Source organism: Eptatretus burgeri, chromosome 6 (assembly GCF_056783735.1).
Source record: "Eptatretus burgeri isolate ZD-2024b chromosome 6, Ebu_testis_v1, whole genome shotgun sequence".
Lineage (NCBI taxonomy): Eukaryota > Metazoa > Chordata > Myxini > Myxiniformes > Myxinidae > Eptatretus > Eptatretus burgeri.
Genome location: NC_140966.1, coordinates 75,286,583 through 75,311,887, shown reverse-complemented (window position 1 = coordinate 75,311,887; position 25,305 = coordinate 75,286,583). Strand labels below are relative to the sequence as shown.

At 43.9% G+C, this 25,305-nt stretch overlaps 1 protein-coding gene across 2 annotated transcripts in view; it reads left to right on the top strand.

Moving 5' to 3' along the window:
* LOC147025087 (protein mono-ADP-ribosyltransferase PARP12-like) overlaps positions 1–25,305 on the top strand; it is a 52,639-nt gene that overhangs the window by 9,486 nt on the left and 17,848 nt on the right. For both annotated transcript variants that reach the window (XM_085885701.1, XM_085885700.1), the window contains exons 4-9: positions 5,616–5,702; positions 7,545–7,671; positions 9,970–10,144; positions 10,232–10,352; positions 21,819–21,915; positions 22,269–22,347. In XM_085885701.1, the coding sequence (XP_085741827.1) occupies positions 5,616–5,702; positions 7,545–7,671; positions 9,970–10,144; positions 10,232–10,352; positions 21,819–21,915; positions 22,269–22,347 (686 nt within the window). The remainder of the gene's footprint in view (positions 1–5,615; positions 5,703–7,544; positions 7,672–9,969; positions 10,145–10,231; positions 10,353–21,818; positions 21,916–22,268; positions 22,348–25,305) is intronic.

Genomic DNA, 25,305 nt, shown 5'->3' with positions numbered 1-25,305 from the left:
CACACGTTGAATACGTTATGGGTAAGTTTTGATAACATTGAGAGCACGCTGAAAAACACTGCCATACGTCGTTGTACGTTGGCTTTAAACGTTGTACTTTTTGGTTGTCCTCAAATTTTTTCATGCTTGAAATTTCACGACGTATGCCGGCGTATGACTCACACGTTCCGCTACGCTGGCCACAAGTTGAATGCACGGTCTGCGATCGTTGACAGACGTCAACACATGCTACTTGTAAGTTAATCATAAGTTGAGACACGCGGAGGTAATGTTTAGCGTACCCGAAACTTATTTCTAACCTATGATTAACGTGTTGTTGGCACGTTACGCGATCGTTGCCACACGTCGACAGACGTTACTTTTAAGTTACTCATAGGCTGAAAGACGTCGGTATAATGGATCGTCCTTGCGTCAGCGTCCACGGCCACGGCCAGGACACTTATTTGCAGCATTCTTCAAACTTTTCTTCAGCATGACGAGGATGTTCACACTTCGATGTCTAGCTTGGCTATGATTCCAATTGTCCATCGGCAGCGTCTATTTAAAATAGTCGAGTTTGAGCGTTTTAACACGTTCAGAAGAAACGCTTCAAATTTCAAAACCCCAGCGTCAAAAAACAAAGGCGAGTGACAGCAATTTAAATCGTTCATTGTAAACAATGAAAATAGCTGAGTGGTACCGTTTAAAAGTCGTTGAGTGTAAAAAAAATCCAATTGTTGAGCGCAAGCGTCTACTTTCAATAGTGGAGATGCAGCCATTTAAATCGTTGAGTGGCAGCCTATGAACCTACCCGTGGACACGCCTACGCAAGGACGATCCATCATAACCCACACCCTCCCCCTCACACTCACCTACTACTGCCAACATGAACAAACTACTACTAATACTAATACTAATACTAATACTAATACTGATACTGATACTGATACTGTTACTGCTGACATGGACATCGACTCAAAAAGGACTTGAAAACACTGTTGGGTTCCCTTTTATGAGCAGCATTTTTATATACCAATTCCCAAAACCTCTGGGAACACGTCTTTATATGGCAGTTGTAAGCTAGAAACACGGTCATTTATTTTTTTTTGTCGACCGGAAGACGTCATTGGAATACGTCTACATACGTCGATGTGTGTTGGGACTACGTAAAGAATTGGTTCAAAGCACGTCAAACATAAGTTAGAAATAAGTTTCGCATAAAAAACACATTACCGCGACGTGTTTCGACTTATGAGTAGCTTATAAGTAGCCTTTGTGGACGTGTGTAAGCGTCCATATATCGTGTGTAAAACTTATCCCCATCGCATGTGGAACGTGTGTCATACGCCGAGTACGTCGTAAAATTTTGAACATGTTTAAAATTTCTTGACGTACTCTATTTACTACGACATATGATAGCGTACTTTAGCGTTCTACTCACGTATACCAAACTTACTCATACCGTATTTGACGTGCCCCAACGTTTTAGACACATTTTTCTTAGGTCGGCATACGCTGGCAAGATCGCCAAGGTGTGACCGCGATGTTGTCACTTCCATTTCTACGGCAGTTATGATTCGAATCGTTGTGCGTCAGCCTTTTAATAGGCTATGTCACGACATCGTCAGCGATGCGTGCAACGCGCTATGCCGAAGTTAGACTATCGTTGGGCATCGGTTGTGTAGGCCGACAACAGGTTCAGCATTCGTTGGTATAAGTTATCTATAACACAACGAAACGTTCTGTGTCCGTTACCAATGCGTTATACATAAGACCAAGTCGCTATGAATACGTCCGAATCTTTAAAAAAAAACATCAAAAGTTCAACGAAAGCCAGCGTTTTACATACATTTTAATACGTTGCCATCGCTGGCTAAAATGTCAAGGTGTGACCGGGCCTTAACTGCAGACCTATCAGCTACTTCCAATCATCAGCAAGGTCATATAATCGCTAATCGTAGTTGATATGAAATCCTTCTCTTTCTCCAACAACCTCATCTCAGATCACCAATATGGTTTCAGAACAGGTCACTCCACCTTGAACATGCTGCTTCTACTCACCCACCAATGGATGGAGGCCCTCAATGTCAGTTATGATATCAGGGCCGTCTCTGTGGACATATCTCATGCTTTTAGTACAATCTGGCATTCTTACTCTCCAAACTCTCAGCCTCTGGCATCCAAGGCCAACTCCACACAAGGCTTCCTGACTTTCTGTACTCTCATAGCCAACGTGTGGCACACAACTGAGTCCTTTCATCCTTTCTCCCTCTTGAGGCTGAAGTGCCCCAAGGCAGTGTTCTGGATCCAGTACTATTTCTGATTTTCATCAATGATCTCTCTGACTCTTTGGAAAATCCACTTTATGTATTTACTGAGGACTCCACTCTCTGCCATGACATCCTATATCCTTCAGCCAGGCATGCTACAACCTCTTCCCTCTCTTCAGACCTTGAAAAAAAATCACAAGCTGGTCAAAAACTTGGAATGTGTCTTTCAATCCTGACAAATCTCGCTATCACGATATCTCTCTCTGAAAGAACCATCTGGCAAACCCTCCTATCTACTTTCTTAACAGTCCTCTTGAGGAAGTTCAGTCATTCAAACTCCCGGTCTTACTATCAGCTATGATCTTTTTTCAGCAAATCACCTTTCAAAGTTGGCCTGCAATGTCAGCCGCCGAGTGGGCATCCTCCGTCACAGAAAGTACTGCCTTGGCACACCTGAACTCCTATTCACCTCCAAGGCCTTCATCCGCAGGTTGATGGAGTACTAGTTTCCCCTCTGGCCTGACTCCCCTGCCTTCCATCTTGCTCAGATTGATGCCGTGGAAACGAAGGCTTTGAAGATTATTGGAATCTCCTGCGATGAAGCTGAGTCTACGGGCTGATCATGTGACCATAACAGACAGGTCGCTGGTCTCTCTGTCTTCTTTCGCCCCCTTTCTGGTCTTGCGCACTGCTATTTCCGTGATTTGTCCTCTCCAGCTTTCTTCAGGGCTCAAATGGTCCACCATCCACCCCATTCTGATGAAACTACCAAAATCCTGCACTTATTACCTCTACCACTGGAGGTGATGGAGGTTATGTTTTCATCCCTCCCTCTTGGGTCGCCGAAATAGGTGACCCTTATTGTCAGTAATTCTGTTTGTTTGGATGTTTGTTCGTTTGTCATCAGCATAATTGGTAGTAAACGTGGGCGGATTTTGACCAAACTCGGGTGGTAGGCACATCTTATGACCTAGTGATTTGGAAATTGTGATGGTTGCTACGGACGCTTTCGTTCCCTAGCAACAACCGAAAAACCTTCAAAATCGGTACCGTTCACGCGAAATCAATTCCGAAAGCCATTATCCCACGTCGGGTTATGAAATTTGGCACGAATGATCTACAGGTGATGCTCTATCAAATATATTCCGGTTTTTGTGATATATGAAATACTTTACCCGCAGCGCCCCCTACAATTAAGGTATGCGCGAAAATTGGCGAAAATTGAAGGCCCCCGAGCGACCAGGTGAGTGCATCGATCTGAATGAATCTTTGCAGGTTCATGGTACTCAATGAGTACTACAACTTTGCCTCAGGACATATTGACCGATTTCGCTTAGGTCAGGGGTCAAAGGTCAATTAGTGCAAAAATCGATAATATGCGAGAGCTGGAGGTGCCTTCGCACCAAATGCTACTCCTCCTCGGGTTATGGTCGGATGGTCATGAAAATTCACACTAATCGTCTGAAATACATTGTGCACAAACGATCGAGCCGTCTTTTCGATTTACGTCTCTGTTCACCCAGAGCACCCCCTCAAACTTTGGGGATTTCCGATTTCAAACCAAATTTTCGGTACTTTTCATTCAAATGGATACTGAGTAGTTATCAATAGATGGAACTGGATGAGATTTGGTATGCATAATTTTATGGTGATTCTCTATCCGCTATATGACATCCATTTTGCTTTGTATCTTATAGTTTCCAAATGGCAACCCTCTCAACTTGGGTGTCCGAGGGCCATTGAGCATCCCTGCTGAAACTTCAAAGTGCACTAGCTCCAAGACGATTGAACCGAATTGAATGAAACTTTACATGCTTATAGACCGTAATGAATACCACAACTTTGCTCATTTGCATAATGACCTATCTCGATTATTCCAGGTGTCAAAGGTCAATAAGTGCATTTTTCGGTCAAAATGTCTATTCAAGTCCCCCTACCGGCAAAACGGCTCAACCGATCCAAACTAATTTTTGCATGTGAATACTCCCCGATGAGTAGTACAAGTTTGCTCATTTGCATAATGACCTATCTCCACTAGGTCAGCGGTCGAAGTGTCGCAATACTAACAGTCCTGCTCGGCGACCCATCGCCACCTACCGGCTTGTCTGTCTGTCTATCTCCTACAGGTCACAATTCAAAACCGATCATGATGAAACTTTACTAAGTTGTAGAGGTAGTCTCAACTGAGAAGCATATTGATTTTGAGGTCAAGGGTCATCTTGAAGTTAAATTTCTGGAATCATCATTTTTCATGCAATTGACTTGACATTTGAACAATATTTGCATATTGCATCACTGGATTGGGAAACCAAATATCTTTGAGGTCAAACGGTCAAAGGTCAACTCAAGGTCAAACTCCTAAATTCATCAATGTAAATCTGAAAAATAATCAATTTTCATCCGATTGACCTGAGCTTTGATTAATTTTGTCAATTTTTATCTTAATGAAATGGACAATTTGATGTATCCATGGCAACCTTTGGAGAGGGGGTTAGATGTTGCAAATACCATGCTCTGCACGACATCTTTTTCTTGTTTGGTTGTTTGTTTGTTTGTTTGTTTATGTGCAGGATATCTCAAAAAGTTGTGGACGGATCCGGATGAAATTTGGTGGGCAAGTTAGGACTAACACGGACAAACTGATTAGATTTTGGTGAAGATCCGGATCCATATCCGGCTACTAGAATTTTTTCAGTGATACTTCAGGGTTGAGAGATCGGGCAAAACAATTATATCGCACGATATCTCAAAGTTTTGGACGGATTCGGATAAAACTTGGTGGACAGGTTGGGGGTGTGACCACGAGGAATTGTTACGATTTTGGTGAAGAGCCGAATCCGGATCCGACTACGAGAATTTTAAAGTGATTCTTCACCATTGAGAGACAGGGCCAATAACGATATATAACATGATATTTCAAAAATGAATTGGGCCCGATATGTTCTCGTGGATCAGGCATTACGTGGCGGAGGTGTGCGCTCTACCGAGTGACCTTCTAGTAACTAGTTCGTTCCTCTTCTCCCTGCCTGTGGAATCAACTTCCGTATTCTCTTCAATCTCAGTCTTTCCTCCAAGTCTTCAACACAGCTGTTTCCCACCATCTCAGAATGGCCCCAACACAAAACGAATATCTTTTCTACCCTCGTTAACCCCACCAAAATCCCTCCTCCAACTTTTCCAGTTTTCCCTCTTCGGAGTTTCCTTCTGTATTCAGCTTGTCCACTCCGTGTATGCATGTTTTGCATCCTGTTTTTGTCTGTTACGTCCTGATGTATTCAGTGTACTAGCTCTTCCATGAGCCTCGACTATGTATACATATAAAGATATGCACCCATCCTATTAGCGTTTGATGATTTTCTTTTCCAGGAAAACAGCCAGAAAATGTTGTGGATAATGTTGGTGAAAAAACAAGTATTTGTCTTTTTCACCTTCGGAAGAGCTGCAAAAATAATGGTAAGAACCTTTCCCAAGTGCAATGCCAAGTTTTTCCCTGAAGATCACTCCATTTTATACCACGTCCATTTTCTTTTGTTCTGATAAGTCCTCCTCGATAGCACCTCATGTAATTATGTAATAAGAACATATTCAAGCATAGTTAAGCCATTCTTTTGCCAAGAAAAAACTCTCAGGATTTCTCACGAAATTTAATTCAACTCTCATCAAATATGGTGAGCGATTTTTGGCCTGCTGCAACCATAAGCTTTTTCATGTAAATTTTGAATCTATTGGCATGGTCTATACAAGCATGGTACCTGCCCAAAGGTGAACTCTTTGAAGGGATACAAGAAGGTTTAAAAAAGAAAGAAAGAATAGAAATAGCCACATGATTATACATTGCATATGCCTGGTATTGGCTTAATGGTGAGGGTGGTGGGCTTGGGATCTGAGGATCCTGAGTTCAAATCCCACTTGGCTGTTGAATTCATACCAGGTGGGGTTGACTCTGCCTGTCATCCTTCCAAGGTCGGCAAAATGAGTGCGAGCTTGCTGGTATCCTGTGTCAGAGTGGTGACCCGTCCAGGATTGCGTCCAATAGCTAAGGAGACTGCTTAAGCTCTGCAGTCTTAAGCTGTGCAGGGCTGTGCAACTGCTTAAGCTGTGCAGAGCCTCATAACCTGCTGGAGCAGCTCAGCATAGTTCACCTTGAATTGGGAGAACTGAAAGACATCATAATGATAGCTTCATTGCATTTAACCTCAATGATGATTGTGTGAATTTTCATGAAGCAGATTGCCTGTGGCAGCATTGTTGGCAGTCTTAAAAACATTTACACAAACAGCTGCTACTCGTGACACCCACATGTGACCGAGTCCTCTATTTTGGAAATGAAGTGCTTTCAGATGGTGATACTCCTGAAACAAACTTTGGAGAAGTTGCACGACACAATAACATTACAAACACAATCACTGACCACTGTGATGAATTTCTGCTTCAGAAGATTTTGCAAAAGTTTGGAACCAAAGACTATTCTGATTCTGATGCACCACACTTTGTTGGAGAGTCGGTGCTGCCAAATCAATTTTGTGTCGAGGGTTATACTCGGTGGTTTGCCCTTACCCTCTCAGCAGTAGTTCGGGCAGGAATTTGGAATTTGGCCTTGGTGCCAGTGATAGATCACCTACCCTTTGCAAATGGCACCGTGGGATCTTTAATGTCCACCAACTAATGCTGGCAGACAGGATACCCATTTTAACGTCCATCTGAGGGATGGCACACATATTGATGAAACACTGGGATGAGAGTTAAAAACTGGCCCAAGATTTAAACCCAGGCTAGACAACTTAGAGGTGAGTGTGCGTACTTCAAGGCACCAAAGACGATTTGGATTAGTGAGGTTATTTGTGGCAGTTTGTAAGGCATAAACACAACAATAAGGGATTTTCAACCCTTTGGCTCTCTCACAAATGTGTTTTGTTGTTTTTTTGACTTGCTGTTTATTTTATTGTTTATTTTGACTTGCATGGCCATTATGCTGTCAGCTTATGGCAGTTGCTTCTGCTTCTTCCTGATTTACCAAAAGTCACATAACTGCAATCAAAGACATTATAATATGTGTTGTAATTGTCACAGCATATGCACCGGGAATGAAACAACATGGCAATAATAGCCTTGCTCATGTACAGAAATCGTTCTGGTATTCTGAGATATTCCTTGCCAGTGGAAGCAAGATATCAGAAGCAAGCAGGTGACCTAATGAGCTTACCTCCCATATTGAAGGTTGCTTGGTAGTCTTTTCTCTGAATGTATCAACAGTGGTGGATGAAACCTTTCAACATGATCCTTCACTGTTGACAGAACGATGTCCTCGAATGCATTATGAACTACCTTACCGCTGGCAGTGGCAGCCCTGGGGCTCAAAGTGGGATGATATTCCAAACATGGAGGAAGTTGAGAAGGAATTCTGCAATCCTGAATTTAGCAGGTAAGCTGTTCACATTGTGTACATACAAATCCCTATCATATTGTTGAATTGGGATTTTTAATATATTATTTTCCCAATTATTTCCCCTGTTTAGCCCATCCTCTGCACAGCGGTGTGTGTGTGTGTGTGTGTGTGTGTGTGTGTGTGTGTGTGTGTGTGTGTGTGTGTGTGTGTGTGTGTGTGTGTGTGTGTGTGTGTGTGTGTGTGTGTGTGTGTGTGTGTGTATACACAGGGTCGTGATGTTAAATTGCAGAGGTCATGCCGATCATGTGACCGGAATGTGTCAAAGTGGCAGTTGCATAAATTCCTTCAAAAATCTTCTTCTCCAGATCCACCAATCAGAATCTACCAAATTTGAGTTGCAACATTAGGCTAGGGCCCAGATAAGCTATAGGTCCAGTGGTCCTATTTTTTTTTTCTTTACTTCTGCTATGTGTGAAAATCATTGACACTGAGCATATACACAACATACACAATGAAAATGAATATAACTCGAAATTGCATGAATATAGATATCTAAAAGCGTCCGTACCCACTGTCCATACTCAAGAACTCTTAAATGAGGTATCATTCAGCATTTTACATGCTGCCGTTACAACGTTTGCCCAGTTCAGACACATTCATTCAACTTGTATTAATATGTAGATCGATTTTCGAAAATCTTTCCAAAAGGACCGTCTGGCAAACCATCCTATCTACTCTCTTAACAATCCTCTTGAGGAAGTTGTCACTCAAATTCCTGGGTCTCACTATCAGCCATGATCTTTCTTGGGCAAACCACATTTCAAAGTTGGCCACCAAAGCCGACTGGGCATCATCCGTCGTACAAAGTCCTTCCTTGGCACACCTGAACTCCTATCCCCCTACAAGGTCTTCATCCACTGCTTGATGGAGTACTGCTCTCCCCTCCAGGCTGACGTCCCTGCCTCACACTTTGCTCAACTTTACGCCATAGAGACCATAGCTTTCAAGATAATTGGAATATCCCACGTTGAACCTGAGTTGATGGGCCTACCACTTTCACATCGCAGATAGGTTGGTGGTCTCTCTGTCTTCTACCATCTCCTTTCTGGTGTTGAACCCTCTGCTCTTTCCATGCTTTGCACCACCAGGTTTCTGCAGGTTCCACGCCATCCACCAGTAACCCACTTCTGGCGAAACTCCTCAAATCCCGAATCACTGGTCACCTCCACTCATGTGTTCATCTTTTTTCCACGACTGAGGAACCTACCTACACATCCTCTTCAAACTCATTCATCCTTCCAGGTCTTGAAGGCAACTGCTCACCACAATCTCAGATCATCCTCCAATCCAAAATCATGATTTTTTTCTACCTCCTTTAACCCCCCCCCTCACTACCCCACCTCCAAATATCCACTTTTTTTTTTCTTGAGAACTTGCTACTCCATCGATTTTGTCCACCCTGTGCATCCTTCTCCACCCCTCATTCCCCACCACACCTATTTTCTGTCCTCTATTTTGCCCTTAAACCTTGCTCTTCAGGTTTTTAATTTGTCTAATTCTGCCAGATGATGCCACACAGATTCATTCATTATATCAGATGTGATATTGTCTCAGTATTGACGTAAAATTTTTGTTCTGATCTTTCCTCACTATTTGTGAGAGCCTGGTGTTGGCTTAGCAGTTATGGTGGAGTCTTGGGATCCTGGGGTCCTGAGTTGTAGTCCCGTTGGCTGCTGAATTAACACCAGGGGGGGGGGGGGTTGACTCAGCCTGTCAACCTTCTGAGGTTGGTGAAATGAGCACGAGTGTACTAGTAATAGGGGCACTGCATCAGCGGCATAGCTACGGCCCGAACCAATGATGCAACCAGTAGCCAAAAAGGCTGCACACGAAGGGACTATTTGAGGAGCCTCATGAGGCCACTGCGATTTTTATATACCAGAAAAAGACCAAATGAGAATGACACTGGTCAATCTAATCTCAACCAGTGTAAGTTAAGCAAAGGTAAAATAGATATTGTGAGATCTGTAACATCCTCAAGAAAGCTAAAATGGACAGCTTGCTTTACATCCCCTCCAATGGATGATACGCATGATCCCATATGCATTGCCTCATACCTCCAACTGGCAGAGCATCAGATGGCAGTTCCGTTGGACCCATGACCTTTACTGACAGCGCCTGGAATCAAACTCAGGACTTTTATGCTCACTACTTGGCAATGTAAAGGAGAAAGGTTATATTTCTGGTCATTTTAAATTGGTCAATTTTTCTTTGATAAATCTGTAAAATATCCTACATGAGGTCATAAGGACCACTTCCTGACCACCTTTACAGTTGCAGTAATGCTTCCTGCCCTGTTGACTTTTTGAATATGACGTTGGGAGGACATCCTGTACGCCGCTTGAGCACAGACAGCACCATCTCCAAAATTGGTGGCATCTTGTTTGCCACCAAGTGGTGCTGGTACTGGCTGGATGAATATGGAAAGTGGATTGAGTATTCTTCAGAGGTATGCAGAAACAGTCTTTCAAATAAAAAACAAAGTGATGAAACCCTGTTTTTCTGGTGTTCTCAAATTTTCTCTATTTCCACCCAGGCCTCAAAGCATAGGAATTGTGATGTCACATCTGATATCTTGGAACAAGCCAATAAAGCTGATGACAGTACGACATTGACATTCACCGCCGGCAGTCACTCATACCTCATGGACTTTTCTGGTGAGAATTTGCATCAGTAATGATGACAACTATTATCAGTCATTACTGTTGTCATATTATTGTCAGCACTGTCTGGGAAGATCTGAATTGTGTCCCTCAAAAGCATGCTTAAATCCACAATATACATGTTGTTACACACACAAATTGGAGGGATTTCTTGTAATTCACACAATTCCCCTTCTGCAGGGGGTCATGTCACACTTGTAATCAATTACAGAACCAAAGAAGTAAGAAAGGGCAGCGTTGACATATAATTGTGTTACGTGGAAAGGGGGAGGGGATCTATATATCTCGACTGTGGTAATACTGGGGCAGATAACAGCAATTTTTGAGAGGAATCATCAAATGATGATACGAGCATCAAATCTGGCACATTTGTTCTCCAGGGGATTCTAATCAAATCTGCCTGATTGGCCATTTGAAAATCCAAATTTTGAAAAATTTGAAAAAAAAAAAACTTCAAAAAAGTCAAGATCACAAATCAATGTTGGATGCTGGCTGAGATTGGTGAATGTTTCAGAAACATCATCAAAGACGTTCCAAGTCTGCCATGCAGTTTTCTTCCCTTTACCGAGGAAGGCAGACACGTCACATCCAGTGAATGCATGGAAGTATGGGATCCCTCGAGCTTTCTCAGGCCCTATTGCAGAAACTACCTCATGGACTGGAATCCATCATGCCTTGGCTCCTTGGCCAAAGGCAATCCACATGTTCTCAAGACCTAGTTCCTGTAAGGATGGCAGTACAGATATTGCAATGACTAGTACGTCCATGTCATTAGCCTTAATAATAATGGACTTGCTACCATCCGTCGTTGCATCCCTGGCGTGTACAAATATTCGAGTGTCAGCTTCTTCATGACAACATGGAGACGCAGCATCCAGTGACTTCCTTGTGTTGCTAATGGCATCTTCTCCTTTTGTGACAATGACTGTGCTTGTCGTCTGTGCTTCACACATCTTTTCTGCAAGGAAGTGAAACGGCTCAGTCTTGTTGCTGTCATCTCGAAGAAAGCTTCTCCGGTTACTTGGGGTCTTACTGGTTCCTGTCACTCTTCTTCTGATTCCTTGCCCCCTTTTCGACCTTGCCTCGGACTTCAGACTTGACTTCTTGTACACATCAAACACTACGTCCACCCTCTCGTACCTGGCACCATAGGATTCCATCTTTGGGATGATGTCTTCTTTAGCATAGTCATCAAATATATTTGAAGTGCATGGAGGTCGGGCATTGATAAGTGCAGAGCCATCAACGATGACTACATCTTCCCTTGGTTCTCTGTCTGGGATTTTCACTTGCGCTTCAAGAATTTCAGCCAGCTGTGACTTCAAATTTTTTTGAAGTTTTTTTTTTTTTTTCAAATGGCCAATTGGGCAGATTTGATCAGAAAGCCCTGCAGAACAGAAATGCCAAATTTGATGCTTGTATCATAATTTGCACGATTTTTTCCACTATGTACTGCACTATAAGTGTAGTATTGATGTATGGTCCATGCGTTTTGAGTAGGTTGATTGCCATGTAACCGGGATCTGTCAGAGTAAGTCGTTTGTTACATGTGACGCGAAAAAGGCAGCGTAGGTATTTTATAGACATGGTTGGCAGATTAATCATGTATGCATAAATACCTCTTGTTTGTAGGCAGGGCGAGGTGAGGACTTCCCATCGCAGAGGCGCATGTCACATGTGGGCAAAAAGGCCGATGACAATCTCTCAGGCCAGTTTGTTACAGCCATGGTGGAAGGATGTATTCAGCTGTTTTATATTCCTGAACATGGCGTGCGTTTAAAATGTGGAATATTCTAATGGATTTTTTATCGTAGGTAATTAGCCTAATCAACTCAGGAGGTCATGAGGCTATTTTAGTGTATCACATTCCACATCAGAATGCTCTAGTTATCTCGTAAAACTCCACAAAAACATGCACCCGACACACACACACACACACACACACACACACACACACACACACACACACACACGTCATCCATTTATAGTCGAGCCTTAAAGGGTCTACGGGATCTACAGGTTCTTAGGGGTCTTGAGGGTCTTTTGGCTTTTTGGGATTCTCTGGGTCTTTTGGGCCCTTGGGTACTTTTGGGTCTTTTGGATCCTCGAGAACTTTTGGGTCATATTGGTCTTTTGTTTTTGTTTGGGGGGGTCCACGGGTGCTCTTTTGGGTCCATGGTGTCACAGGCATTCTGAGGCACACAGTTTGTTTTGACCCCAGGCTTCAAGCCTTCTGACCTATAGGATGATTCCTTTACGGTCCAGGGGAATTGGAATCAATCCAAGCGATATAAACACAGAGGGCGGAGGATATCAATATCAATCAAAGGGCGGAGGAGCTCCTTGTGAGCCAACGGCCATCCATATCTAGTGCCCAACTGTGTCTGCAGACGTCCTCCTGCAGTTGAGTTACTTTTTTATGAGGAGGTTGGTGGCAGGATTTGCACTCCGGCCACCGTAAAACCCTTCATTCCGCAAAACACAAAAACGCAAAAAAATCTGAAAACCCACTCCGTGGGAGTACCTCCTGTGCAGCTTCCCTTTGCAGAGCAGCTCAACGGATGGCGGGATTGGGGCAAAGCCTTCGGGACCCCCAATCTTTGATGATAGGAGGGAAACCATGGGGTAACATCCCTGGGTCATATTGCGGGAGAGTGTGTCGGAGTGGTGCTGAGGTGTCGTCCACCAGACGGCGGTCTCCTTGGGTTAACCTGAGGCGGTCCCTTCGGGTGGGTGCCTGGAATGTCCTATCCCTAAGAGAGGATGATCACGTGTCTCTGTTATCATCTGAGCTCAAGCGTTTGGACATCGGGATTGCAGCTCTCTCTGAGGTTCAGAGACCGGATTGCGGCGAGATAATGGTGGGTGGTTACACCTACGATTGGTCTGGTCACTCCGATGGTTACCATACCCAAGGAGTTGCTGTAGCTGTGTCCAATAAGCTGACCCCAATGATAATTGAGGTAACACCGGTCAACGAGCATATTATGAGATTATGGATTCGTCACTCCTTAGGTGTCATTTCCCTGGTCTCTGTTTATGCTCCGACTGAGGCGAGTGATCTCACCGTGAAGGATGCATTCTATGCCACACTCGAGTCTGTGGTTGATCAGTGCCCCAGACGAGATACACTTCTAGTCTTGGGGGATTTCAATGCATCGACTGGAACTGATAGGGATGGTTATGAGGTGTGTGTTGGTCCCCATGCGTCAGGAACTATGAACCAGAATAGCACTAAGTTCCTTGACTTTGCAAGAAGTCATGGACTTAGGGTGGCTGGTTCATGGTTTCAGCGCCCACAAGCTCATCGCTAGACTTGGTATTCCAACGCTGGTGGTGTGGCAAAGGAGATTGACCATGTCCTTATTGACGGTCGTTGGAGGATGATCCAGAACTGCAGGATCTACCGGAGTGCTCAGTTCCTCAATACTGACCACAGGCTTGTTGTAGCAACTCTAAAGCTGCACCTTAAATCCTGGAGAATGGTACCATCCCAGCCTAGGCTGGATGTTGGCAAGTTCAGGGATGAGAGAGTAGCTGAGGAGTTTGCGAACAGGCTGAGTGGACACTTGGGGGGTCTGGGTGCTTTGGGGGGGGGGTCCTGAAGAGTTGTGGAGTGCCTTCAAGACCACCGCACTTGATGTTGCCGGTGGATGTCTTGGAACTCACCGCAGGGCAAAGAAGAATTTTGTCTCTCAAGGGACACTGGATACCATTGACCAGAGTCGCAGGGCCAGGCTGAATGGCAGAGCTGAGCTGTTCAGGGAGCTGAGGCGTAAAACTGTACGTGCACTGAGGGTGGACAAGGAGGCCTATGTGCGAGGAATCTGTGAGGGGGTAGAGCATCACCTGTGGACAGGTGATTCTCGTCCCGCTTACAGGGGAATTCGCGCATTGCGTTCACCCAAGCCCATCACTCGGAGCACTGCAGTTAGAGCAGAGAGTGGTAGGCTCTTGACAGAGGAGTCTGAAGTGAAGGCCCGCTGGGCCAGTTACTTTGAGCAGTTGTACCAGGCTGATCCCCCAGCTGTCGAGTTGGACGTCAAGGGTGTTACAATCCCTGTTGCTGACCCTCGAATCAACTGTGGTCCACCTTCGCTTGTGGAAACACGGGCTGCGGCTAACCGGTTGAAACGGGGTAAAGCTCCAGGGATTTGTGGCATCCATGCTGAACTTCTCAAGGCTGGTGGAAATGCTGCACTCGTGTCGTTGCATGCAGTTTTGTGCTCTGCCTGGAACACAGGCATCATCCCAACTGACTGGAAGAGGGGCCTTGTTGTCCCTCTCTGGAAAGGGAAGGGTGATCGCCAAGACTGCAACAACTACCGAGGTATGACGCTGCTCTCAGTGCTGGGCAAGGTCTTTGCTCGGATAATTCTCGATAGGGTTCGCCACCATCTGCTTGAGCACCAGCGTCCAGAGCAGTCAGGCTTTACACCAAAGAGGTCAACGATTGACCGTATCCTTGCTCTTCGTGTCCTCACCGAACGCAGGCGAGAGTTTCGGCAGGGGCTGCTTGCAGCCTATGTTGATCTCTGTAAAGCGTTTGATTAAGTGAATCGGGATGTCCTCTAGAGGATTCTTGGTCTTCGTGGGGTGCCACCAAAACTGATCGATCTGATGTCTGAACTCTACTCTGGTACTGAGAGTGCTGTGAAGTGTGGTGGTACCATCTCTGACTTATTTCCAGTTGTTACTGGAGTTCGGCAGGGGTGTAGACTGGCCCCTATACTTTTCAGCACTTGTATGGACTGGATTCTAGGGAGGATGTCGGAGAGATCAAGCTGCGGTGCATCGTTTGGGAATGTCAAGATCTTGGACCTTGATTTTGCAGATGATCATCTTTGCGGAGACTTTAGATATCCTTTTGGGGGTCCTCGAGGTGATGAATGAGGAGTTGGAGCCGCTGGGATTACAGGTTTCTTGGGTCAAAACTAAGATCCAGGCTTTCGGTGACATCTTGGATGCTGCTGTCCGGTCTGTGTCTGTTTGTGGTGAGGATGTTGAGGTCGTGGAGAGATTCACTTACCTTGGCAGTGATATTCATGTCTCTGCTGGCTGTGAGTCAGAGGTCAATAGACGTCTGGGTCGGGCCTGGGGAGTCATGGATTCACTGGATCATGGGGTGTGGTGCTGCCGGTACCTGTGCGGAAGGACGAAAGTCCGAGTCTTCAGGTCCTTGGTACTTCCAGTCTTGCTCTATGGATGCGAGACTTGGACTCTGATCAAGGATCTGAGACGGAGACTTAATTCCTTTGGTACCAGGTCTCTTCGGAGAATCCTTGGCTATCGCTGGTCGGATTTTGTGTCCAACGAGCGGTTGCTGAGAGAGACTCAGATGAGATTTATTACCTGCATAGTCCGTGAGCGTCAGTTGCGGCTGTATGGACATGTGGCTCGTTTTCCTGACGCTGATCCTGCTCACCAGATTCTCTCAGCGAGGGAGTCTCATGAGTGGAGGAGGCCAGTGGGCCGACCACATGCCTCGTGGTTGCAGCAGGTTGACCATCATCTCAAGCAGATGGGGATGGGCCTGGCATCTGCCTGGGGGATGGCCAGACGGAGGCCCCTGGAGTACCAGCGGAAAGTAGACGCAGCGACGCGCTGTTCTGGCACATGCTCCCATACCTGACCTGACCCTATATAAACACGATTTATGATATATGTACGGAAGCAATATCAATGTTTTGGCTTCATTACATATCCCAAGTTTTTATTTTTATCTTTATTTCGAAGCATTGAGCAATCAAGCCAGCGTTCTGTGCCTAATCATCACCCGTGTTATTTTTTTATTATTTCGAGAACAATCGATGCTGTGCTTACTGCTTATACACCGTATGTTTATTCATTTCGCATTTATACCTGAAGCACACCAAAGAAATCCTGCCTTACGTTTTGACCCGTTCCCCTTTCCCATTCCAAATTAATTAATTAATTGGACGTATCGTCATCCATCACCTTTCGTTGTTGCCGTGAATGTCATTGTCTGCCCTGTCGTTTTTTTATATAAAAAACAATTTTATACACTTCGAGGCTCGGGTGAGACCGAGGAAGGATGTTGGTCGTGACGGGAGGAGAAATGCCCAATCACATTTCCCGTCACTGGGGACAGGTACTTTTGCTTGTTATTTTAATGTAATTAATACACACAAAAAGTATGACACACACACACATACACCTCATCCATTTATAGTAGATTGGGGCCATGCCTGTGGGTGGCACCCCACAGCAAGGCTCCGCAAAGGAAAAATAAGGTGAACTGGGTGCAGGACGTGAGAGAAGCAGGAGAGGTTCAGGTGAAAAGGACGGAGAGCTTGCTTGGAGGAGATCCAAGGAGAGCTTGGAGGAGAATTGACCCAACCTGAGATCACCCTGTGTTTTTGGAGGGCCTGGAGGAGGAAGACTGAGGTCAGACCAGGAGGCCTCTGTTTAACATGGTCAAAGGGGACCACTTGGCCTTGTTGAAGGCCTCGTCATCACTGGCTCTGCTCATTATTGACTCTCGTCTTCAATCTGGTCTCTAAAATGAGCTGCATCGAGTCCTGTGTCCATCCTGCACATCATAGAGACAAAGGGAAGTCCTGCCTGCATTAGTGTTGTGTTGTAAAAGTGTTATCTGTGGCACCTTGTGGGTTAGGATTTCAGCTTTTATTTTTTACCATTGTATATAAGTTTGCATATCCCCATTCTCCTCTTTGTGTCTTTTTACTTGCTTGGTTTGTTCCATTTATTAAAGTGCCTTGTTGACCCTCTTCCCTTTGCTTTTCAATATATAACAACAAGAAACAGACATGAAATGTCATCGCCCCCATGGTTTTAGTCATTTTTAGCTCGCCTGTTCGAAGAACAGAGAGCTATAGCGATACCCCCGGCGTGAGCGTGAGCGTCAGCGTGAAAATGTTAAAGTTTTTGGTGCAAGTTATTTCCTTTCTAATGTTTTTATCTACCACACTATTTTTTACTGATAACAATATACAAATACATATTTTGCTTTAAAATTATTTGGATCAGACTTCACTGCAATGCTTTATAAAATATATTATTAGACTAGTTTTTCATAAACGATAAATGTATAAACAGGCGAGCATTGGGTGGCTTTGACACCAACTCTCTGGTATTATATGGAGTTAAAGGGCTAGCCAATATTTACAAGATTTATGTGTATGTACTACCTATGTAAGTGTTCATGTGACATGGAAGATTGTGTACGATTGAGTTATTTGGTCACGAATATTAATGATGTGGGTCATGTAGATATATTGTGTAAGATAGTTGGTCATGTGACGTGTATGATATTTTTGATTGGGAATGTAGATTTCACACAGAAGGGATTCATTGTTCATATATTTTGGGGGAGACACTGAATTACACAAACAGTACAACGTTTAATAGTATTTATTTGTGTGTAAAATAAATTCTATAACCGTAGACAATAGAAAATTATCATTCAGTTTAAAATGCAGTCTGATCAGTTTTTGTAAACTGTACTTTAAGGTGGTTGGGGTGAAATTGAAAGGAGTAATCAGAATATTTTTGTTTTTTCATGAAATATGCTTCATGCTGAAGGTATGAAAAATATAAAGAATAAAATAAAATTGTAGGGTCATCATGCATTTTTCTAAGAAAATAGGTGTTCAAAAGTGAGTGAAAAGCGGCCCAGTTGTCAATAAATTAAACCCTAACTTCCTTAAGACATTGTTTACGAAATGAAAACGTTTAAGTAACAAAATGGCCACCAGTCAGCCATCTTGGATCTCATCTCAAAGATGAATGATGTGTATACATAAGCCATCATTCATTATATCTGTCAGCCAAGTTTGAACAACATCGGTAAATGCATGTCCAATAAATGGTTGAGGATATGTTCAATACTGGGCTTTTTTTACAACTAAAATGGCTGGCAGTCTACCACTTGGCCATCTTTGATCAGATCACAAAATAAAGTGAGGGGGGCATGTGTACGTCATCATGTACTGTGTTTGTGCAAAATTTGGACAAAATCGGACCGTGCATGTTCCGGATTTAGTTGGGGACACGGTTAAGTAACAAAATGGCCACCAGTCGGCCATCTTGGATATGATCTCCAAAAAAAAATGATGTGCATATGTATGGAATCATACATTGTCTGTGTGCCAAGTTTGAACAACAGTAAATTCATGTCCGAGAAATGGTTAAAGACGTATTCAACATTTGGATGTTGAATATCCCAAAAAGAATATCCCAACATCCCCCCAAAAATTTGGTTTTTGTACAACTAAAATGACTGCCATTCAGCTATCTTTGATTGCATCATGAAACAAAATGATGTGCATATGTATAACCATCATGTGTTGTCCTTATGCCAAGTACGAATAAAATCGGTCCATCCATATCCGAGATATGGTTGCAGACGCACGCACAGACATGAAAATCAAGATCAAATCCATAAGCCAGGTTTCAGACTAAGTCCAATAGGGACTAATTAATCCTACAAAAGGTAAGAAAGAGTGTTTCAGCCATTTGCTTTCCATGAATGTTTGCCATCAATTTTGGCTCATTTGAGTGACCTTGGAGAACTGTAAAATAATACTGAATGCAGGATATTTAAAAAGACCGCTTCGACCATCCCTCGGGCCGAAAGGTCCTGGCTCTGAGGAATTCCACATTAACGGATACTCGGACACGATAATATATACAGGATATCTGTACAGTGCCGATAGAAAGTCTACACCCCTTTCAAAATGTTCACCTTTTGTTGCCTTATAGCCTCCAATTAAATTGCATTGAATCATACTTTTTCCACTTTTATTTACACATCATAACCATCAACTTCCAAGTGAAAAACAAATTCTACAAATTTCAGAAGCTTAATTAAAAATACAAAACTGGAATGTCTTGCTTGGATAAGTGTCCATCCCCCTTAGTTAATACTTGGTGGAAGCACCTTTGACAGCAATTACAGCTGTGAGTCTGTTGGGATAGGTCGCCACAAACTTTGCACACGTTGATTGGGTAATATTTGCCCATTCTTCAGTGCAAAACTGTTCAAGCTCAGTCAATTTTTGTGGGGAGCGTTGTTGGACAGGAAATCTTCAAGTCATGCCACAGATTTTCGATTCGATTTTGGTCGGGGATCTGACTCGGCCACTCAAGGACATTTACCTTTTTGTTCCTTAGCCACTCCATTGTAGATTTGGCTGGGTGCGTTGGGCTTTTGCCATGCTGAAAGGTGAACTTCTGTCTCAATTTCAGCTTTCTTTCAGATGGCAGCAGGTTTTCCTCAGATTTTTCTGTATTTTGCTCCATCCATTTTCCCTTCTGTCCGGACAAATGCCTCAGTCCCTGCTGATGAGAAACATCCCCATAACACGATTCTGCCACCACCATGCTTCACAGTGGGGATGGTGTTCTTTGGGTGATGTGGTGTGTTGGGTTTGTGCCAAACGTAACGTTTTGTATTTGAGCCAAAAAGTTCCATCTTGGTTTTGCCAGACCACAAAACGTTTTACCACATGGCTTTAGAATCTCTGGAGTGGTTTTCTGCATTCCTCAAACGGGACTAGAGGTGGTATTTTTTTTTTTTTTTTTTAGCAAAGGCTTCCTTCTTGCCACCCTTCCATACAGGCCAGACTTGTGGAGTGCTTGGGATATTGTTGTCACGTGTACACAGTGACCAGTCTTTGCCATAAAGGCAAGTAGCTTTCAAAGTTGCCATGGCCTCTTGGTGGCTTCTCTGATCATTCTCCTCCTTACTTTCTCATCCAGTTTGGAGGGATGGCCTGATCTAGGCAGAGTCTTTGTGGTACCATATGCCTTCTACTTCGTAATGATTGTCTTGACTGTGCTCCAAGAGATAATGAAGGCTTTTGTGATATTTTTACACCCATCCCCTGATCTGTGCCTTTCCACAACTTTACCCCGGAAGTCTTTTGAAAGCTGCTTGGTGCTCATGGTTGAGTCTTTGTGGTGAAACGCACTACCCAGCAGAGGAAACCTACAGGAACAGCTGATTTTATTCTGAAATAATCAGAATCACTACAATTTAACACAGGTTAAATTTTACACAGCCAACTAACTTGGTGTGTGATTTTGAAGGTGATTGGTTCCACCTGAGCTAATTTACAATTGCTTATATAAGAGGGGTGGACACTTATCCAACCAAGATATTCTAGTTTTGTCATTTAAAATTAATTTTCTGAAATTTGTCGAATTTGTTTTTCACTTGGAAGTTGTGGGTTACGATGTGTAAATAAAGGTGGGAAAATTCTGATTTAATGCTATTTAATTCCAGGTGAGACGGCAACAAAAGGTGAAAATTTTGAAAGGAGGTGTAGACTTTCTATAGACACCGTATCTTCTGTCTGTAGTGATAAATGTCAGTGTGTGTCTCCTCCAAAACCATGAAACCTCGGACTGGAACTTTGCATGCAAACTAAGAAAACTCCAAGGGAGTACATGAATGAAAATTGCATGTTTGGGTTAATTTAAATACCCCTTTTGAAGATAATTCATGGCCTTTTTTTAATTACCCTTTATAAAGGCATCAACCTTGCTCTCCCTCACTGGGGAATTAATTTGCCATTTTTTTGGCCAGCTCAACATTGCCTTGACTTGGAATAGGCTGCAGCAATTTCTCTCCGTTCACAAAGGAATTTTTGCAGGGTGTATGTTAAAATGTACATTTACATAATAACTTCCAAAAAAGGAAGTAAAAATAAATATCTCGGGAATTTTCCCTGCCTCCCGACGAATTAATTACGTACCCAGGCACTTCACTCTACTAAGCCGATTTTCGTCACCTCAAATGTTTATTTACTTCACATCATATGTTGTTCGTCTTTCAGCTGCTCCCGTTAGGGGTCGCCACAGCAGATCATCCGTTATGATCCGCATAATTATTTGGCACAGGTTTTACGCCGGATGCCCTTCCTGACGCAACCTTGGTCGCCTCTTACTACACAGGGATAAGGATTGGGTTTCGCCATGATTCTGGGCTGTCCTACACCCTCTCATAGCGCGGCCCAGCGCAGAGCTCCCGTCCTCGAGCGATCCTCCAACCCAAGCCTCCGAGTAGCCCAGGGGTTCCCAAACCCAGGGTCGTGACCCAAACTTGAACCCCCCCCCCGCCTCAAAATCTCAGTTTTTGAGGGGGGGTTTCATGTCAAAAGCATTTTCTCTGACAATTTTTATCATAGGTACACTAGGTTCCAGTATCATTTCGGTTGCGAGGAAAATGTGATTTCAAATTTTGGGTCATGGACAAAAAAGTTTGGGAACCACTGGAGTAGCCAGATTACAGGCGCACGCCACTACGCCCGGTCTTACGTCACATAATATGTGAATTACAATTCATTAGTATGAAGGGGCTGAGGACGTTCGCTTTACCAATGTTACAGTAAATCATAAAAATAAATCCAACAGAAAACAGCTCAACAAGACCGTTCCTCCTTCAACAGCGTTTCTCAAATTCTTGTTTTGCAGAAATGAAGCAGCAGAACTTTATCACGATGGTGAAGAGGGATGTGCGAAGGAGACCAATGTTTGTATCATCAGAAAGCATGCCAAGACTCATCAGGGAGTGAGTACTATCATTTAATAGCACACACTCAACAGTGATCCAATAGTTGCTATGATATGAAAGGAAGCATTGTACATGGTACAAGAACCACTTACCCTTGAATGTTTGTTTTTTTTTCAAGTGTTTTGATACATGCTATGGGATTGAGGAAGTCCTTGAATACTTTCTCCTCCCATTGTTCCATTGATGTGTTCTACCATTCTGTACTTTATTTTTCATTTGCATGAGATTGTCGAGAAAGGATGGAGAATGACGTTACCTAATAAATGTTCCACCTCCATATTCGCCTCCAATGGTATGCCAAGGTTTTGGGACCCACAGATTTCCTTACGTGTTTAATATTTCTACCCCAGAGATAAACAGAGCAGACCTTGGCTCGGAGGCATGCCGAACAACTGGGACAAATCATCGGTTTCTTCCATTGGCTACAAAGTAAGATTGCAGAGTTGCAGTAAATGCATCATTTGATTATGCATCACATGATAAATGGGACAGACAGACAGAAATATTTTTTTACAGGATCTAAGGCTTGTAGTGCAGCTAAAACACACACACACACACACACACACACACACACACACACACACACACACACACACACACACACACACACACACACACACACACACACATGAATCCTGACTCACACATACACTATTGTGATTTATACACATATTATCCATATTATATGCATACATATTGATGTGTGATCATACACTTATTACACATGTTGTTATATACACATTTCACTTGTTATATACATCCACTCCCAAGAAACCTGCTGGCTTGCTGCTTGGTAACTGAACATACCTCTGGAAATGTCAACAGCATACAAAACGCCAAGAAAAGGAGAGTTTTTTTTTAAATATAATTAAATACTTCAAATATTAATCATGAGTATTTTCGTTTAATTAAAATGTACCTTGTTCAGTTTTCAACACGTTGTTTTAGTTTTTTTTAATATACATTAACTCAGGGGGTGATGTTGAGTGCATGAAGGATTACGTGTGCATTTCATATAACTTTAAAGTGTATGTGTACATAACTTCTTTAAAATGTAATTGTACATAATAAATATCTCTTGGGAATTTCCCCAACCTCCCGACTAATTAGTCAATTACCAATCACGACCAAGCCAATTATTTACTTCACATACTATGACAATGACATGAACCCTCAGAGCTGTGTGAAGCAAAAATGATCGTGCCGATTTCTGGCATGCAGAGCAGGGGGTGGGAGGGGGGGCGAGACCAGCGAGGAGATGGTAGAAGACAGAAAGACCACAGACCTGCCTGCAGTGAGAGAGTGAGAGGCCCAAAGACTCAGACTCACCACGGGAGATACCAATAATCTGAAATGCCTTGGTTTCCACAGCGTGAAGCCGAGAAAGGTGAGAGGCAGGAGCACCAGCATAGGGAGAGAGCAGTATTCCTTCAGGCTGTGGATGAAAGCTTTGTACACAGACATGACAAAAGTAAATAGACACCATGATTTTAAAAATAACTTATTTATTGAGCATTTGAAGAACATTTGATCCATTTTAATACATACACTAGTATTTGATAGACTTGCCATTTGCAGATTTCAACACTTTTCCTCTTTCAGGCATAGAACTAACGAGTTCTGAAATTTTCTCTTGTGAGATTTCTGCCCAGGCTCCACGCAAAAGGTTTCTCAATTCTGCCTGTGATGTTGGTTTCCTGGACTTTTTCTGCACAGCTCGTTCCAACATGGCCCAGAGGTGTTCAATGGGATTCGTGTCAGGAGACAGACTTAGCCATGAAAGTCACTTGATCCCATTTCTGTCCTGCCATTCTTTGGGGTTTTTTTTGCAGTGTGGCATGGAGCTCCATCTTCCATGAACAGAGTGTTGTTTTTGACCATCTGACCCGTGGAGAAGACAGAGCGATGTCCATCCTCAAGGATAGAAATGTGTATCAGTGTTGATGTTGCCAACACATTCCACAAGCTCTGACCGACCAGTGCTCCAGATTGCACCCCACACCATCACTGAAAAACCACACCGTGTTTGACAGTTGGCTGCAATCGGTTCAAAGAGAACTCTTGACTGGGAAGTCTCCAGGCCCATACACGTCCACTGTCAGAAAATTTAGTAAATTGCGACTCATCTGAAAAAATTAGTTTGCAAAAACTCCGAGGGTCTGTTGGCCATCTCGTCAGCCCACTTCTTTCTCCTTTGAATGTTGGCTGGTCGATGAAGAGGTTTTTCTCCCAGCTGCTCTCTCATAGCAGCCCAGTTGATGAAAGTACCGCACGGCAGTTCTTGAGCTCACCTGGACCTCCTCTGCAACATCTGCTGCCTTGCAACATGGAGTTTTCTCAATGGATGCTTGACAGCTCAAAGACATCTTTCCGAGGGCCCAGATCGACCAGAACAGGAAGCTGTGGATTCCTTTCCTTCGCTGGTGAATTGCACAATCACCCGATTGACCGGAGAAAGCGGAATGCTAAGGTTCTGACCTATCTGATCCTGGCTGACTCCACCTACCCAATGGCCACTAATTTGTCCTCTTTGAAAATCGGAAAGTTTGTTTGCTCCTTGGGTTCGAGGCACAGGTCCTCAATGGAGGTCCCAATGCCAGCCAGGAAATCCGAGCCGTATCCCTGGACATATCACGTGCTTTTGACACAGTCTGGCACCCTGCACTACTCACCAAACTCTCTTCCCATGGTATTCAAGGCCATCTCCACTCATGGCTCGCAGACTTCCTCTCCTGTCGCAGTCAACGTGTGGCCCTAAATGGAGTTCTTTCATCCCCTCTTCCTGTGCAGGCTGGAGTTCCTCAAGGTAGCGTTCTGGGCCCTGTTCTTTTTCTGGTTTTCATCAATGATCTCTCGGACTCTGGAAAATCCTCTATTTATTTTTGCCGACGACTCCACCCTCTGCCGTACCATCTGTCATCCCTCAGACCGGCAAGCAGCAGCTTCTTCGCTCACTGCAGATCTGGATAAAATCACAAACTGCTCCAACACGTGGAACATGTCTTTCAATCCAGACAAATCTCACACTCTCACTATGTCTCTTCGAAAGGACCGTTTAGAAAACCCCCCCATCCACTTTCTCAACAATCCTCTGGAAGAAGTCTTTTCTTTCAAGCTTCTGGGTCTCAATATCTGCCATGACCTTTCCTGGGAAAGTCACATTTCCAACCTCGCCTCAAAAGCCAGTCGCCGACTGGGAATCCTCCGTCGTGCAAAGTCCTTCCTCGGCCCTCTTGAGCTCCTGACCACTTACAAAGCTTTTGTCCGTAGCCTGATGGAGTACTGCTCTCCCCTCTGGGCTGGTGCTCCTGCCTCCCACCTTTCTCGGCTTCACGCTGTCGAAACCAGGGCATTTAAGATCATCGGCATCTCGCGCAATGAAGCTGA